This window comes from Diceros bicornis, chromosome 16 (genome assembly GCF_020826845.1).
Source record: "Diceros bicornis minor isolate mBicDic1 chromosome 16, mDicBic1.mat.cur, whole genome shotgun sequence".
In the NCBI taxonomy this organism is placed as follows: Eukaryota; Metazoa; Chordata; class Mammalia; order Perissodactyla; family Rhinocerotidae; genus Diceros; species Diceros bicornis.
In genome coordinates, this window is record NC_080755.1 from 59,715,969 (window position 1) to 59,733,026 (window position 17,058).

The following is a 17,058-nucleotide window of genomic DNA, read 5'->3' on the forward strand; positions in this document are numbered from 1 at the left end:
ATGTGATAAAATACTTTACATTTTATTTACCATTTACTGTCTGTCTCCTGCACCTGGGATACAGACTTCCTGTGGGCAGGGGTGTGTCTGCTTTGTTCACAGATGTGTCATTAGTACCTACAACACAACCTGGCAGAGCAGACACTCCAGAACTTTTCTGGAATGAATGAATGATCTTGTACAAGGACAAATAGCCAAGCATTTAGTCTACATAAAGGCCAGGTAGTGCCATGGTTAAGAATGTGGGTTCTAGAACCAACCTCTGTGGGCTGGAATCCTGGCTCTGCCCCTTACTGTGTGAGTGACCTGGACAAGTTACTCATCTCTGAACCCCAGTCATTTCCTTTATAAAATAGGTCACTAATAGTACTTCCTGTGCTTGTTGTGAGGATTACATAAATGAGTATAAACAAGCACCCCATAAACGATTGTTACTGTTATTACTCATTCATTCCACAAGTACTGGATGAGCGCCTGCCATGGAACAGGCACGGTGCTCAGCACTCAGGATACAATGGCGCACAAAAAGAGGCAAGGCCTTGCCTTTAAATGGGGCTCATTCACCCTCCGACCTCATCTCTCCCTCACAGATTCTGCTCCAGCCACTCTGGCCTCCTTGCTGTTTCCTGGATAAGCCAAACATATCCCAATCTCAGGGGCCTTGATATGTCCCACAGGACTGGCTTCCTCACTTACTTCAGGTCACATGTCACTGTCTCAAAGGCCCTCCCTGACCACCCTAAATGGAAAAGCCCTACCCTCCCAACTCTGACACCACTTCCTGTCCCCTGCTTTAGTTATTATTCTTCTATGTCTATCACCATCAGGCATACGTGGACTTGTTCATGATCTGCCCTCCCCACTTAAGGGGAAGGGTTTTTGTTTTATTCACTTTGAGAAGATCCTGGTATTTAGTAGGCCCTCAATAAAGATTTGTGGGATGGACAGACAGAAAAACGGAGGAGACAGCCATTATGTAAATAAGTACACTCACAAATGAAAACACTGTACTGGGACAGGTGTTTCAAAGATGACACGCATCGTGTTGGGTAAGGGTCTGCTGATTCAGCAAGCTCAAAGGAGACATCACAAGCAAGAGACACTGGTCTAGTGCACCTTTAATTATCACTCCAAATAAATCTTGGAGTCTTCTTAAAATTTTATTTTGAAATAATGTTTCTATTAGCAACAACTATACAAAGACTTGTTAAGCACACTTTACATACAGACTCTAGCTATATGCAAGAACTTAAAAATAGTAAATACCTGTGAAGGAACAAAAATAAATTTATTTTTATTAGACTGGGTTTTAAAAATACACAGAACTTAGTCACTAAGTATTTTCACAACTTCAATTTAGGCGACAATGACAGAGACAGCTTAAAATCACAGGAGAAGGTGGGCTATACAATGTCCCCTTTTCTAATATGGTGCTCAAATACACCCAGATCTGTGATTAAACCTTCACAGCTGGTTAATGATGGAATCAGGAAAGGAGTCTAGGTCTTCAAACCCCACTGCTCTTTTCTACCATCCAAACACAGCTCAGATTAAAATGTTAAGTAACCTGTTTCAACTAACCTCATCACACCATGCATATCCTGAGAGATTTTCATCCCTCTCCTATGGTTAATATCCCATATGTTTCCGGCCCTTAAAGCAAATGAATGCACAGACAGACATGAGGCGAGAGGGAGACGTGAGGCACTTACCTGAGCCTGTGTGTGCTCAACTGGAGGAGATGAAGGCAGCGGGGCCTTGAGTTCCTGGACACATGTCTCTATGAGGGCGGCATCTGCAATACTGTGAAGGACGGAAAAAGGTCACTCTGTAGACGATTAGTATGCTTCTTATTAAAGATTAATAAATCAGAATTTGAAGTTTGAAAGTAACCTTGAATAGAATTCAAGAGAAAGGATTTTGATAAATAAAGACAATATTTATAAAAAGGTATTCTACAATATTTCAGAACACAGGAAAAGACCTTATATGATAAATGCAGGAGGCAAGGAATTCTGAAGAAAAATATCTAATGAAACCTTATTAAAAGCAGAATAAAATATAATGAAGCCCTTTCAGAAGGAAAACAAACAAGAGAAAAACCTTGGTGGTTAGGTTCCTATTTAAAATACGAAAAACACTTGCTAGGAAATTAGTTCTGATTTAATAAGTAAAAAACAAAATAATGTAAAACAAATAGGAAAAAAAATTTTTTAAGTCAGAAATAAAGAACAAGTATGGAAACATGATAAGGCTTTGCCATAAAAGATCCTTTAATATCTCTGTGCCCTCAATGCCACAACAGATTCTGACTCTGGAGAAACAAGAATATTCCTAGAGCTCTGTTTCGGTCATTCTTGAAGCAGGAAACATCCAAGAAGGAAAGACAACCAACCAGCAGTTTCCTTTTCCTAACTCTAGGAGGCGTCACAGAAGAAAAGATGACAAATGAAGGTAAACAGAACAAATTCACACCTCGCTGCTTATTATAAATGGTAAAGGCGTAATCACAACTGAGTGAAGTGCAACAAGGAAAACGTCTTTATTTTTAGACTTTTCTTAATATCCTAAAAAGAAAGAGAAAGCACTGTGATTTGGCAAGAAGGAGGAAGACATCTCAGACAGCGAATGTTCAAAGGGCAGAAACAGAGAGCTGAGAAATGCAAATGAATATGTGGTTAACACAAGGTGGGTACAGAGAAGAGAAGTAACACTGACTATAGACAAGAGAGTACCCAAGACCTCATCACTTTAAGCCTCATGCTAACCCCATTAAATAGGTGTTATTACTGACACTCCAGAGATTAAAGTAACTTTCCCAAGGCTGCAACACTGGTGAGTGAATGAACTGTAATTAGACCTTAAGTCAGACTAAATTCAATATATAAGGCCTTTTAAACTATACCATATAACCAAATGGAAAATCAGAAAAAGTTATATCAGAGGCTTATTAAAATTAGATAAATGAAAGAACCAAATCATGATTTCCCTAAATTTTATTAGAATACTTTCTAATAAAAAGTTCAGTCTCCCAAATGAATTCAAAAAATGATTTTTTAATCCATGAACATTATTCTGATATGACCACTAGGGAGATAAATCCCCAAACTCCTTCACTTCCATTTAGAATGACCAAGGGAACTGGATACTCCTTGAGTGTGGCAGAGGACAAATAAGGTTTAGAACTTCTGAATTTTAAAAAATCAGGATTTTGAGGAGGGGTCTTAATAGTCAACATAACAAACCAATAAAAGTGGTTTAACAGACCTAAAATAAAAGCTGTCAAGACAATCCTGACAAAAGCAAAACCCTGTAGTTTAATGAGCCTAAAAAAGGATAAAGATCTATTCCCAGTATATATAAAGTCTTACATCGAGTCATGAATATAGCTTGCATAAATTCATCCCTACTATCATGTGTCTCTGGGAGTCCTGGTCTCTTACCTACAGAGAAGCTCTATGAGACGAGCTTGTCGAAAAGCATCTGCAGTGTCTCTTGGAGCAATCGCCAAAAGGCTGTCTAAGAGGCTGCACACAGCTGACAGAAGAGGCGGAGTGACAAAAACACACTGTCTGGGCAGAGGAGCAGAGAGGGAGGAATCACGAGGAAGCCGTGGTGACACACTTTCATGCTGACCTACCACTGGAAACAAGCACAAAAATCATCACTGTTACTTTGTGGTTATGTGGTTATGTACAATATCCACAAGTTCTGATAATCAGAGCAAAGTTCCTGAAAGTGCCCAAGACAGATGGTTGGGGAATTCTTCTAGTGCAGACTCATCTCAACCCTGAGGCCAGGGAGTTAGACATCCAACTCCTTCACTGTGTGTGTGTGTGTGTGTGTGCGCGCGCGCGCACGCGTGCGTGCATGTGTGTGCACGCATGCGTGGTATACACGTACAAGGATGTGTATGTGTCTGCCTTGGGTGAGAGTGTCAGAGGGAAGTGATGGCAAGAGTGTAAGAAGGGCGGAGCATGGTTTTGTGTCACAAGCATTCAGATGTTGAGGAACAAACAGATTGTCCACAATCTTTTTTCCGAAACTCTAGGGCCCAGAAGTACTTCAGAATTCAAAATATTTTTGGATTTTAGAAAAATAATAAGATACATGTACCATCCATTAATTAACACCTCCAACGGGATCTCAGGCAACACTCCATAGTGAATAAATATTTCTGCAGGGTAGCATAAGCACAATCACAGTAAGCAGGATGGATAAAGGAGCAAATACAACCTGAAACCAGTACTGGTCAGGTTTTGCAGCCAAACGTACTCAGGTATAGGCAAGTTATACTACCAGTGATTTTTGAGAAAACTTTCAGTTTTCAGAGATTCTGGATTTTAGAATTGAAAATATGGGACTGTGAACCTTTCCTAGAAGACTCAGCAGGGGAATGTTAGCAAGAAAGCTAATCTGCCTCAAGGCTTTCCCTGACAACCCTCACATCTTATTTCTTTTTTAAAGAAATATTATATTTTTAATAAATTCAGATTTACAGAAAGTACTAAAGTACAAAGAATTCCCATATACTTTCACCAAGATCTCTAAATATTAATATTTTACCACAATTTATCTACCTATCTACCCACGTATCTTCTCATAAACTCTTTGTCAGTTGCAGACATAACGTCCCTTTAACCCTAAACTAATTTCCTAAACAGGGACTTTGTCTTTTATAATCACGGTACAATTATCAAAACCAGAAAATACACTGATGCAGTGGTATTATCTAATCTATAGACCTTTTCCAAATTTTGCATATCGTCCCACTAATATCCTTCATAGCAAAGGAAAAACAGTTCTTTTTCTTATTTGGATCCAATTCTGGATCATGCTCTGAATTTAGTTGTCAAGTCTCTGGGCTCTAAACTGGAAGAATCCTCAGTCTTGCTCTGTCTTCCAGGACTCTGACATTCTGTGAAGAACACGGGCCATCTTCTGTGGAATGTCTGACGTCTGATGTTTCCTCATGATCAGATCTTCAAAATACCATATGAGGACAAACATGATTTCTGCTTGTCCCATCACTGGTGGTGTGAACTTGGACCATTTGAGAAAGGTGGTGTTGACTAGGTTTACCCATTGTAAAGTTATAATTTTTCCCTTTGTAATTAATTAATTAATTCCTTTGGGGAGACACTTTGGGACTATATATTGTCAAGAAAGTTTGGATATTTTAAACCAAATAAAACTAGGAAAATTAAATTTATGTAATTCCACAGAAATAGCTCAAATGGTTTTAAGAGAAAAATTTAAATCTTCACAAAATATGTATTACATGTCTTCAGCATTTCTAGGGCAAGCATACAGAAGAAAAGAATACTAATAAAAGGGGAGGGGCACAGCATTCAAGAAATTCCTACTCATTCAACATAGTATTCAATAAAATTTTTATATTTTATCTGGAAGAATTATTTCAGTTATTTATATCTATAGTACACAAATATACTAACCTTTTTATTTTTTAATGATTCCTTTTAACTTTGTATATCAAATGTAGACTTACAGATCACGAGAGGCTCTATTTCTTATAAAAGAATTTTTCTTTTACAAAAGTTAGAAACTAAATTTAAATATGAAACATTGGATATCTAAAGTGGCTCTAATGTACCTGCTAGAGAACATTCTCCTCGTCCTGTTCTAAACTCCTTTGGGACATAATAATTCCCTGGTTAACCAAGAATTAACAGAACAAGAAATAAAAGGACCAACCAGCTTCACTGGGAAATCCTGCTAGATGTTCCAGCTGAGGGAACTAACATCTCACTATCACTAAAAAAATTTTTATCTTAATACTATTTTAAAGAGATAGAATTCAGAAAGATATGTAATAACAACAAAAAAATTGCTCTAGTCTTAAGGCTCATTGACAACATATATTTAATACTTTCCAGCACTATTCAAAGATTTGTTGGCAGGTTCAACAAAAAGGATTAAAAAGTTTTTTTGTCAAATATACCACTGAAGTGATGAAGTGACTGGCAACTAGTAAAACTGCATGAATCACACATCCTAAGCATAATCCTTGAAAATAAAAGAAATCCAAATCGAGCACAATGAAACCAAAAACCCAAACAAAAAAACCCCATACAACTCTATGTCCACACAAAAACATGTACATGAATGTTTGTAGCATTATTATTCATAATAGCCAAAAAGTGGAAAAATCCAAATGTCCGTCAACTGATGAATGGGTAAATAAAATGTGGTATATCCATACAGCAGAATATTACTTAGCAATACAAAGAAATGAAGTACTGATTCATGCTACGACATGAATGAATCTTGAAAATGTTAAGCTAAGTGAAAGAACCCAATCACAAAAGACCACATACTGTATGATTCCATTTACATGAAATTTCCAAAACAGTAAATCTATAGAGAGAAAGGTAGAGTAGTGATTGTCTAGGGCTAGGGAGAATGGGGGGGATCGGGAGTGACTGCTAACGGGGACAGAGTTTCTTTTGGGGGTAATGACAATGTTCTAAAGTTGTGGTGATGGCTGCAGAACTCTGTGAATATACTAACAACTAATGAATTATACACTCAAAACAGGTGAATTGTATGGTATGTGAATTATATCTCGATAAAGTTGTTAAAACTTAAGAGTAATGCAACATACTTTTAGAGATAAATGTTCATGAAATTTGTTATCAAATTTCATTTCATGCTCTGTGTCCTTAGCTATTTAAACAATCTGAGTTTTCTCCTTTTGTTCTCAAGAGGATCAAATGACTATTTTCTATAATCAAACACTTTTGTATATTGTTAACATAAATTAGTAAAAACCAAAATGGAACATTGTTTAGGAAGTTATGGAACAAATATTGTAACGAAAATTCAGAGTAAAGTCTTAATTAAGCAAGTATTTCTGAAGTTTTAGAAAGCATTTTCTCTGCAAATGCTTATACTTCAGTGTCTAAAATCACCTTTTCAGGTAGTATATTCCTTATAAGTTAGGAATTTAATGCTACAAAATAAAGGCCTACGTACTGTCTAGAATAAACAAAAGCTAAGTTGTAATCTTCAAAATATATAAAGTTTGAAGTATAATAGAGTTGGAAGCAATTCCTAATACAAAGAGTAAAATTTATATACTGCCACTAACAAAAATAAATCCTAGGCTACTTACCATGCATTTCTAATAAAATAAAAACTCAATATGTTTTGTGTACTTTAAAATGTAAGCATATTCTTTGAAATATACTTATGACCAGATTCTCTTTACTTTCAAGTGGACTACTGTTGTAAATTGAAATGTTTTCCCAAAATAGGGAGAAAAATGAAGTTAACTAATATCCATCCAGTTTCCAACTCAAACACCAAATATCTATGCTTAACTAATAAATATGTGATGGCCAAATTCTCATTTATTAGTTAAGAGTATTTGTTTTGTTAATTTCTGATATATTTATTCTAATTTATTCTATCATGTTCTGTGACATTTAATTTTGTTCTTATCTAGACATTTACTTTCAAACTAATCTGCCTGGACCAACTTATTTTCTTTGTGAAAGTACAATGTCTTCCTAAAAGGATACCTTGAGCCACAAATTGGTCATGTGAGCCTTCAGGAAGAGGCGCTGCTGAGGGCACAAGTTGGGGAAATTCAGCACTCTCTGATGAAGGTGCGACCTATGGAGCAGCAAAGAAAATCACTTTACTCAGAATAATGTTATGACATGGAATACGAAACAGAACCAACATATATACAAGATATCCTTAAACAAGAAGATGTATAACAAAACTACACTAGTTAATATAAACGAAAAACATTCCATATCTTGAGAGTTATAACAGCTTTCTGAATAGCATTTTCTACTTGTTCTTATAAAACCTGTTAGACTTTATGTAAATCAGTAACTCAAAGGAGCAAAGTTCTGATTTGAAGCCCACTTAGGATTTTAAGGTCCTGACAAGGCCTATTCCCTCTTATTGCCCAAATGTTGAAAGGCTAAAACATACTACTTTAACTATAATTCATTATGTCCTTGAGATATTTTGCATTACTTGATTCATCATAAAAGGTTTTTTTAAAGTTTCAAATGGCACACACAAATTTTAATAGTGTCTATGAAAAAATTAGAAGTATTAAAAGATTTTCCTTTACATCTCCCCTTACTGCAAAAGAACTATTTTAAAAACTCAGGCAATATGCTGACACCGTATTTCAGAATACAACATTTTTTAAAACATCAAACATAGAAATTTTGTAGACAGCAAATACAATTTCACTACAGGTTTATAGATGAGCAGAGTGTGTGGCCTCCTAAAATTGAAAAAGACCAAACTGATATGTTTGGCACCTCCTATGTGAAAAATATCTTATGTAGAAAGTCAAATCACTCTTTTTCTTACCATCAATTTATTTTCTCTAAGGCAGCATGAACTTCCCATACCTGGATAAGCTCCATGTCAGTGCATGTATAAGCATGAGCTGTCCAAAGAATTTATCAGGGGCCAGCCCGGTGGCGCAAGCAGTTAAGTGTGCGCACTCTGCTGCAGCAGCCTGGGGTCCGCCGGTTCGGATCCTGGGCGTGCACTGACGCACCACTTGTCAAGCCATGCTGTGGCGGCTCCCCATATAAAGTGGAAGAAGATGGGCATGGATGTTAGCTCAAGGCCAGTCTTCCTCAGCAAAAAGAGGAGGACTGGCGGATGTTAGCTCAGGGCCCATCTTCCTCACCAAAAAAAAAAAAACAAACAGAAAAAAGAATTTATCAGTCTACCCTACCTCAAACTCAGTTACTATACAGCTCATAATATTTATACATTGATTGCATATTTATCCTAACACTTAAAGTAGGGTACCTTAGACTTGATATGACAGAATGAAAGCAATAACCAAAGTTATATTCATTTGCAGTTTATGACAGTAAAGAGAACACATATTTGAAGAAAATGGTAGATGAAAATAATATAGTTTTTAAAATCCCTGTTTCAACATAAGACCTTAATCACCTCTCACCACTTCAAGTATGACACTGCAATAACAAGAAATAAGTAATAGAAAGCTGTAGCCAAAAAAATGTAAGCTATGCACAAAAAGTCATCTAAAAAGTACTTAAATTTCAGTCTAGATAAATCACTCAAACGTATTAAACGCCTTATTTTATATAATATTAGATACAGATAATAGGAAAAGATAACCTAAAATTGGGTTTTTTTTAACATTATATTTGCTTATGACTGGCACAAACGTTCCTGTCAACAGACATCCAGGTAACTTTTATAGTCTGTGAAGACAACAATCGTACGCCAAGACTGATATCACACACTTGCAGGAGCTGGCTAATATATTTGGCTTCTGCCGCGAGCTCCTTCGGTTGTAAAGGAAAATTTAAGAGGACAGTGACGCTGGAATCCTTTATCTTTTCACTGAACATCCTTTCAGTTGACAAACACTCAAGCAGTCCTCACTACTGACAAAAACAGAGAGAGCATTTAGTGCAGGAAAAGAAAGTTCCTAGGGGCCCACTCAATACCTGGCTCATTAGAAGAAAGCAAAGATGCGATTTGTGACCAAAGGTAAGACGTTAATAAAAGTTGTGATTTTCCTCAGCATAGTCCAAGGAAGGGATATACAAATTTAGAAAATATGATTATAGAAAGCACCTACCTAATAGCTATATCATAACTTACCCATATGGTTGATAAAATACAAGGACCTCTTTTTTTTTTTTTGTGAGGAAGATCAGCCCTGAGCTAAATCCATGCTAATCCTCCTCTTTTTTTTTTTTTGCTGAGGAAGACTGGCTCTAAGCTAACATCTATTGCCAATCCTCCTCTTTTTTTTTTTTTTCCCCCAAAGCCCCAGTAGATAGTTGTATGTCATAGTTGCACATCCTTCTAGTTGCTGTATGTGGGATGCGACCTCAGCGTGGCCAGAGAAGCGGTGCGTCGGTGCGCACCCAGGATCCGAACCTGGGCTGCCAGTAGCAGAGTGTGCACACTTAACCGCTAAGCCACGGGGCCGGCCCCAAGGACTTCTTTATATAGTAAAATATTGCATCTTAAAAATTGATTATGAGTGATTTGTAGTTCTACTAGTCTATTTGTGTTTTGTTTTTTTTTGTGTGAGATCAGCCCTGTGCTAACCTCTGCCAATCCTCGCCTTTTTTTGCTGAGGAAGACTGGCCCTGGGCTAACACCCGTGCCCATCTTCCTCCACTTTATAAGGGACGCCGCCACAGCATGGCTTGCCAAGCAGTGTGTCAGTGCGCGCCCGGGATCCAAACCAGTGAACCCGGGGCCGCCGCAGTGGAGTGCGCGCACTTAACCGCTTGCACCACCGGGCCGGCTCCTGTGTTTTTAAATTTGCTATATTAGCATATTACTATTTTAATAAGTAAACAGAAAAAAGTATTAAACTGAATTGCTCTAGTTCTAAGCTCAAATCCTTGCTTGTTGAAAATAATCTCCAATGGATATTTACTAGATTATATTTAATAGTATACAGCGATAAGTAAATACATTATCTGTCATCTTGAAATCCAAGAAACAACTAGTCAATTTTGAAATTCAAGTATTAACCCCTGGAAGGTGGAGGTCCATATGAGCCTACAATGCTATAGGTAGAAAAGGCCTGATCTAGGTCAGGTCCTCATTTAGAGCTAAAGACCACAAGTAAGAGGTGTGCCCAAGTTCAGACTCTCAATCAGGATTCTCAGTCCAGGACTGTATTCATGACAGCATAAACCCACTTAAGGCAGAGCATAAACCCACTTAAGGCAGAGGACGTCCTCATACAAACCTCCTGAGAGCTAGCTAGCTCTTTCTCCCCATTCCTTCTGTGTCCATGGAGGAACTTCAAGTACACGAAGACTTCTGGCCTCCCTCCCGGGTGGAGGCGGTGGGGACTGGCTTAGTTTAAGAGCAAAGTGAATGTGCAGAGTCATCCCTTCCCCTCCCCCGTAGCATAGAACACATTCTCATTTGCTCTCTACCCCATGGTAAGTAGGAAGCTCCAAGTGGGTGGCCATAGTTGTCCTGTTGTGACAGTGAGTCTGTCTAATTCTTCTATCTATCACTTGCCCTATTCATTAAAACGGTCTCAGTGCAAAATCACAATCTAGACTTTTCCCTCACTTTCACAACTGCCACATGACACACCCTGAGATTTTCAATTTACATTCCCTTGATAAGAGAAATAAAACTGAGTTTTCCTTGAATTGAAGTATATATACTTCTAGTCTTATCACTTTACTGGTATTATAAAGGCAATAAAAGCCTGTTAGTGCAGATAGACTGATGCTACTTAAAGTCATTGTCCTAAAACAGACTCAGATTTTGCTTATAACAACTAAAAAAGATAACAGCCGTTTCCTCAATGTGTTTATAAACAGATTAGATAACTAAAGAAGCTTTCTAAATCACGCCTCGTCATAAAATAAGCAGTTACAATTTTAAGAGAGTCCCTTTGAATAGCAGAAAATAGCAAAGACATTTACCATATTAAAGTAGGATTTGAGTTTTAAAAAGAACAGTTTATGTCACATAAACAAAATACATCAATATTCACAAACTATTTTCTTTGTATCCTGCCTTATAGAAACAAAAGAGTTCACTAGATACTTCAAAATTTTTTGAAAGTTAATTTAGGACTTGTATATTTTTTTGTAAAAATGATTTTATAGGGACGTCATCATCACGGCAGTGTGAGACAATCCCATTTTTTCTCCCCTTCAATCTACAGACAGTAAAACACTTGTAACTCAACAAAGGCTACACTGCCCAACATGCCAGGATGCCGAGAGATCCACAGGATGGTACATACAAAGGTGGGTGGACTGGAGCACATACAGGAGGTGAACTGGGGGGACAGCGGAGGTAGTGCCCAGGATCATGGCCCCCTGGCCTCAGTGGCTGAGTCAGCTGCCCCCAGCTCCAGAGAACCTGGTGGGCAGCAGTGGAGGCGTGCACACACGCAACACTGGCCTCCTGGCCATTGCAACACCTGTGGCCATGGAGAGCAGAGCAGCAACAAGGGCAGAGCCCCATGATCCCAGGCCCCCAGCCACAGCTCAGAGCCTACTAGCAGTAGTGGAGACACGTGCACAACTTCAACCTCCCAACCGCAGCAGAACCTGCGGAAACAAAGAAACAAACAACAGTGGAGGTAGTGCCCTGTGAACCCAGTTCTCTCCCCACCTCCCATTCACCCCAACACAGGGGCAGAGCTTCCCACACAGATGACCCCAGAAATGGCAAAGGCTTCAGGCATCCTTGTACCCTCGGTAGCGAAGCCAGTGACTGTAGCAACACCGGCAACAGCAAGGTATCAGTGACCAACAGAGGTGCAGGCAGCAGTGACAAGAGCACCAGCAACACCCCTATTAAAGGCAGTGGAGGGTGGAAAATGCTGACCCTCAAATACAGCCAGAGGAAGCTCAGGTAAGAGAAATGAAAAACTAGTGTTATAGCGCCACCTACTGAAAAACAAAAGCAAGGCCTCTAATCTCCAACTGGTTAAATAGTTAAAATCAAAACCAAAAAGGCTATAACTAAATAAGAAAAGTGTTCACTATGACAAATGCACCAGAGAAGAATAACTCATTAAGCACCACAAAAAGCCATGGTAATGCAACATCACAAAAAGAAAATAATAACTCTCCAGAAACCAAACAGAAAGTCATGAAAGACTGTGATCTAGCTAATAAAGAATTCAAAATAGCTGTCATGAAGAAACAACGAGCTGTAAGAAAACTCAGAAAGGCAGTGAAGTGACTTCACGAATAAAATTAATGAACAGAAGGAATACTTTACCAAAGAGATTGAAACTCTAAAAAAAAAAAAACAACAAATTCTGGACCTGAAGAAAATAAATGAGACGAAGAATGCATTAGAAAGCATTGGAAACAGAGAAGACCATACAGAAGAGAGAATGAGAGAGCTTAAAGATAGGAACTTAGTTGGGGCCAGCCCCGTGGTGTAGTGGTTAAGTGCACACGCTCCGCTGCTGGCAGCCCGGGTTCGGATCCTCGGCGCGCACTGACGCACCGCTTGCCAGGCCATGCCGTGGCGGTGTCCTACATAAAGTGGAGGAAGATGGGCATGGATGTTAGCTCAGGGCCAGTCTTCCTCAGCAAAAAGAGGAGGATTGGCGTGGATGTTAGCTTAGGGCTGATCTTTCTCACAAAAAAAAAAAAGATAGGAACTTAGAAATGATGCAGGTAGAAGAGAACTAAGATTTTTTAAAATGTAGAAATTCTACGAAAATCATCTGACTCCATCAAAAAGAGCAATATAAGGGAAATGGGTATCCCAGGAGGAGAAGAGAGAGAGAACAGAGCAGAGAGCTTATTTAAAGAAATAATAACTGAGAACTTCCCAAACCTGGGGAAGGAACTGGATGCACAAATCCATGAAGCTAACAGAACACCCAACTATCTCAATGCAAAAAGACTTTCTCCAAGACACATGATAATAAAACTGTCAAAAGTCAATGACAAAAATAGACTATTAAAGGCAGCTAGAGGAAAAAAAACAATAACCTACAAGGGAACCCCCATTAGGTTATCAGCAGATTTCAAAGCAGAAACTCTACAGGCTAGTAGACAGTGGAATGATATATTCAAAATATTGAAATAGAGAAACTGTCAGCCACAAATACTCTATCCAGCAAAGTTATCCTCCACATATGAAAGACAAATAAAGGCTTTCCCTGACAAGCAAAAGCTGAGGAAGTTCATCACCACTAGACATGCCCTACAAGAAACTTTGTTGAAAGCTTTCCTATCTGAAACAAAAAGGCAAAGGTATACAAAACTTTGATCAAGATGATAGAATCAGAAAATTGCAACTCCATATCAGAACAGGTTGGTAAACACCTAATTATAACATAAAGGTTAAACAGAAAGGAAGCATTAAAAATAACTATAACCACTTCAATTTGATAATGAACTCACAACATAAAAAGAGATAATTTGTGACAAAAAAAAAAACCAGAAGGGGAAGAGGAAAAGGATGGAACCTATATAGACAAATGAAGATAAGATGCTATTGGCAGAGAAAGGATTATCTTATCTATGAGACCTTTTATACAAACCTCATGGTAATCACTAAACAAAAATTCAGAGCAGAGAAATGAAACATAAAAAAAAGAGGAAACTAAGAAAAACATCACAGAAAACCACTGAACTGAAATGGCAGACAGAAATACAAGGAAAAAAAAAAACAATGGAAATATAGAGAAACCAGAAAACAAAAGATAAAATGGCAGTATTAAGTCCTCATATACCAATAATCACCCTAAATGTAAATAGACTGAATTCACCAATCAAAAGACACAGAGTGGCTGGATGGATTAAAAAACAAGACCCAACAATATGTTGCCTCCAAGAGACCCATCTCAGCTCTAAAGACAAACATAAGCTCAAAGTAAAAGGATGGAAGATGATACTCCAAGCAAATGGTAACCAAAAGAAAATGAGTGCAGTCATGCTTGTAACAGATAAAATAGATTTCAAACCAAAGAAGATGACAAGAGACAAAAATGGACATTATATAGTGATAAAGGGAACAATCCATCAAGAAAATATAACATTTATTAATATATGCACCTAACATAGGAGCATCTAAATATATAAAGTAATTATTAATAGACCTAAAGGGAGAAACTGACAGCAACACCATCATAACAGGGGACCTCAAAACACCACTTACATCAATGGATTGATCATTCAGCCAGAAAGTCAACAAGGAAGCACCAGCCTTAAATGAAACATCAGACTAGATGGACTTAATGGATATATACAGAACATTCCACACAAAAGCAGAATGCACATTTTTCTCAAGGCCACATGAAATGTTCTCAAGGATAGACCATATATTTAAGTTTAAAAAGACTGAAATCATATCAAGCACCTTTTCTGACCATAATGGTATAAACGCAGAAATCAACTACAAGAAGAAAGCTGGAAAAGTCAAAAATATGTGGACACTAAACAACATGCTACTGAACAACCACTAGATCAACGGAGAAATCAAAAAATACCTGATGACAAATGAAAATGAAAACACGGAATACCAAAACCTACAGGATGCAGCAAAACCAGTACTAAGAGGGAAGCTGATAACAGTACAGGCCTCCTTCAACAAACAGGAAAATTCTAAAAAAAGAAATCTAACATTACACCTAAAGAAACTAGAAAAAAAGAACAAATGAAGCCCAAAGTCAGTAGAACAAAGCAAATAATAAAAATCAGAACAGAAATAAATAAAATAGAGACTAAAAAAACAATAGAAAAGATCAATGAAACTAAGAGCCGGTTCTTTGAAAAGATAAACAAAACTGACAAAGTTTTAGCTAGACTCACTAAGAAAAGAAGAGAGAAGGTTCAAATAAATAAAATCAGAAAAGAAAGAGGAGAAATTACAACAAATACCACAAAAATACAAAGGATTATAAAAGAATACTAGGAAAAGCTTTACACGAACAAACTAGATAACCTAGAAGACATGGATAAATTCTTAGAATCATACAACCTTCCAAAACTGAATCAAGAAGAACAGAGAATCTGTATGGACTGATTACTAATAAGGAGATTAAAACAGTAATGAAAAACCTCCCCAAAAACAAAAGTCCAGGACCAGACGGCTTCTCTGGTGAATTCTACCAAACATTCAAAGAAGACTCAATCCTATCCTTCTCAAACTCTTCCAAAATATCGAAGAGGAGAGGACACTTCCTAACTCATTTTATGAGGCCACCATTACCTTGATACCAAAACCAGACAAGGACAACACAAAAAAAGAAAATTACAGGCCAATATTGCTGATGACATAGATGCAAAAATCCTCAACAAAACATCAGCAAACCAAATACAATAAATTAAAAGGATCATCCACCACAATCAAGTAGGACTTATTCCAGGGATGCAAGGATGGTTCCATATCTGCAAATCAATCAACGTGATACATCACATTAACAAAATGAAGAATAAAAATCATATGACCATCTCAGTAAATGCAGATTAAGCATTTAACAAGATCCAGCATCCATTTATGATAAAAAAAACTCTCAACAAAATGGGTATAGAAGGAAAGGACTTCAACATAATAAAGGCCATATATGACAAACCCACAGTCAACATTATACTTAACAGTGAAAAACTGTAAGCTATCCCTCGAAGAACAGGAACAAGACAAGCATGCCCACTCTCACCAGTCTATACAACACAGTATTGGAAGTCCTAGCCAGAGCAGTTAGGCAAGAAAAAGAAATAAAAGGGATCCAAATTGGAAAGGAAGAAGTAGACTTGTCACTACTTGCAGATGACATGATTTTATATATAGAAAACCCTAAAGAGGGCTGGCCCCGTGGCTTAGCGGTTAAGTGCACGCACTCCGCTACTGGCGGCCCGGGTTCGGATCCCGGGCGCGCACCGACGCACCACTTCTCCGGCCACGCTGAGGCCTCGTCCCACATACAGCAACTAGAAGGATGTGCAACTATTACGTACAACTATCTACTGGGGCTTTGGGGGAAAAAGAGGAGGAGGATTGGCAATAGATGTTAGCTCAGAGCCGGTCTTCCTCAGCAAAAAGAGGAGGATTAGCACGGATGTTAGCTCAGGGCTCATCTTCCTCACAAAAAAAAAGATTAAAAAAAAAAAAGAAAACCCTAAAAAATCCACCAAAAAACTATTAGAAGAAATAAATGAACACAGTCAAGTTGGAAGGTACATAATCAACATACAAAAATCAGCTGCATTTCTATATACTAAAAACGACCTAGCAGAAAGAGAAATCAAGAAAACACTCCCATTTACAATGGCAACAAAAAGAATATAACATCTAGGAATAAATTTAACCAAGGAAGTGAAAGAGCTGTACACTGAAAACTATAGGACATTTTTGCAAGAAATCGAAGAATGCACAAAGAAATGGAAAGATACTCTGTGCTCATGGATTGGAAGAAATAACATAGTTAAAATGTCCACATTACCTAAAGCAATCTACAGATTCACTGCAATCCCTATCAAAATCCCATCTTTTACAGAAATAGAAGAATCCTAAAATTCATGTGGAACAGCAAAGCAATCCTGAGAAAAA

General features: G+C 37.8%; 1 protein-coding gene across 2 annotated transcripts in view; it reads right to left on the reverse strand.

Moving 5' to 3' along the window:
- RTTN (rotatin) overlaps positions 1 to 17,058 on the reverse strand; it is a 160,938-nt gene that overhangs the window by 36,199 nt on the left and 107,681 nt on the right. For both annotated transcript variants that reach the window (XM_058557288.1, XM_058557289.1), the window contains exons 35-37: positions 7,545 to 7,638; positions 3,444 to 3,642; positions 1,713 to 1,803 (exon numbers count right to left, since the gene is read on the reverse strand). In XM_058557288.1, coding sequence (XP_058413271.1) covers positions 1,713 to 1,803; positions 3,444 to 3,642; positions 7,545 to 7,638 — 384 coding nt within the window. The remainder of the gene's footprint in view (positions 1 to 1,712; positions 1,804 to 3,443; positions 3,643 to 7,544; positions 7,639 to 17,058) is intronic.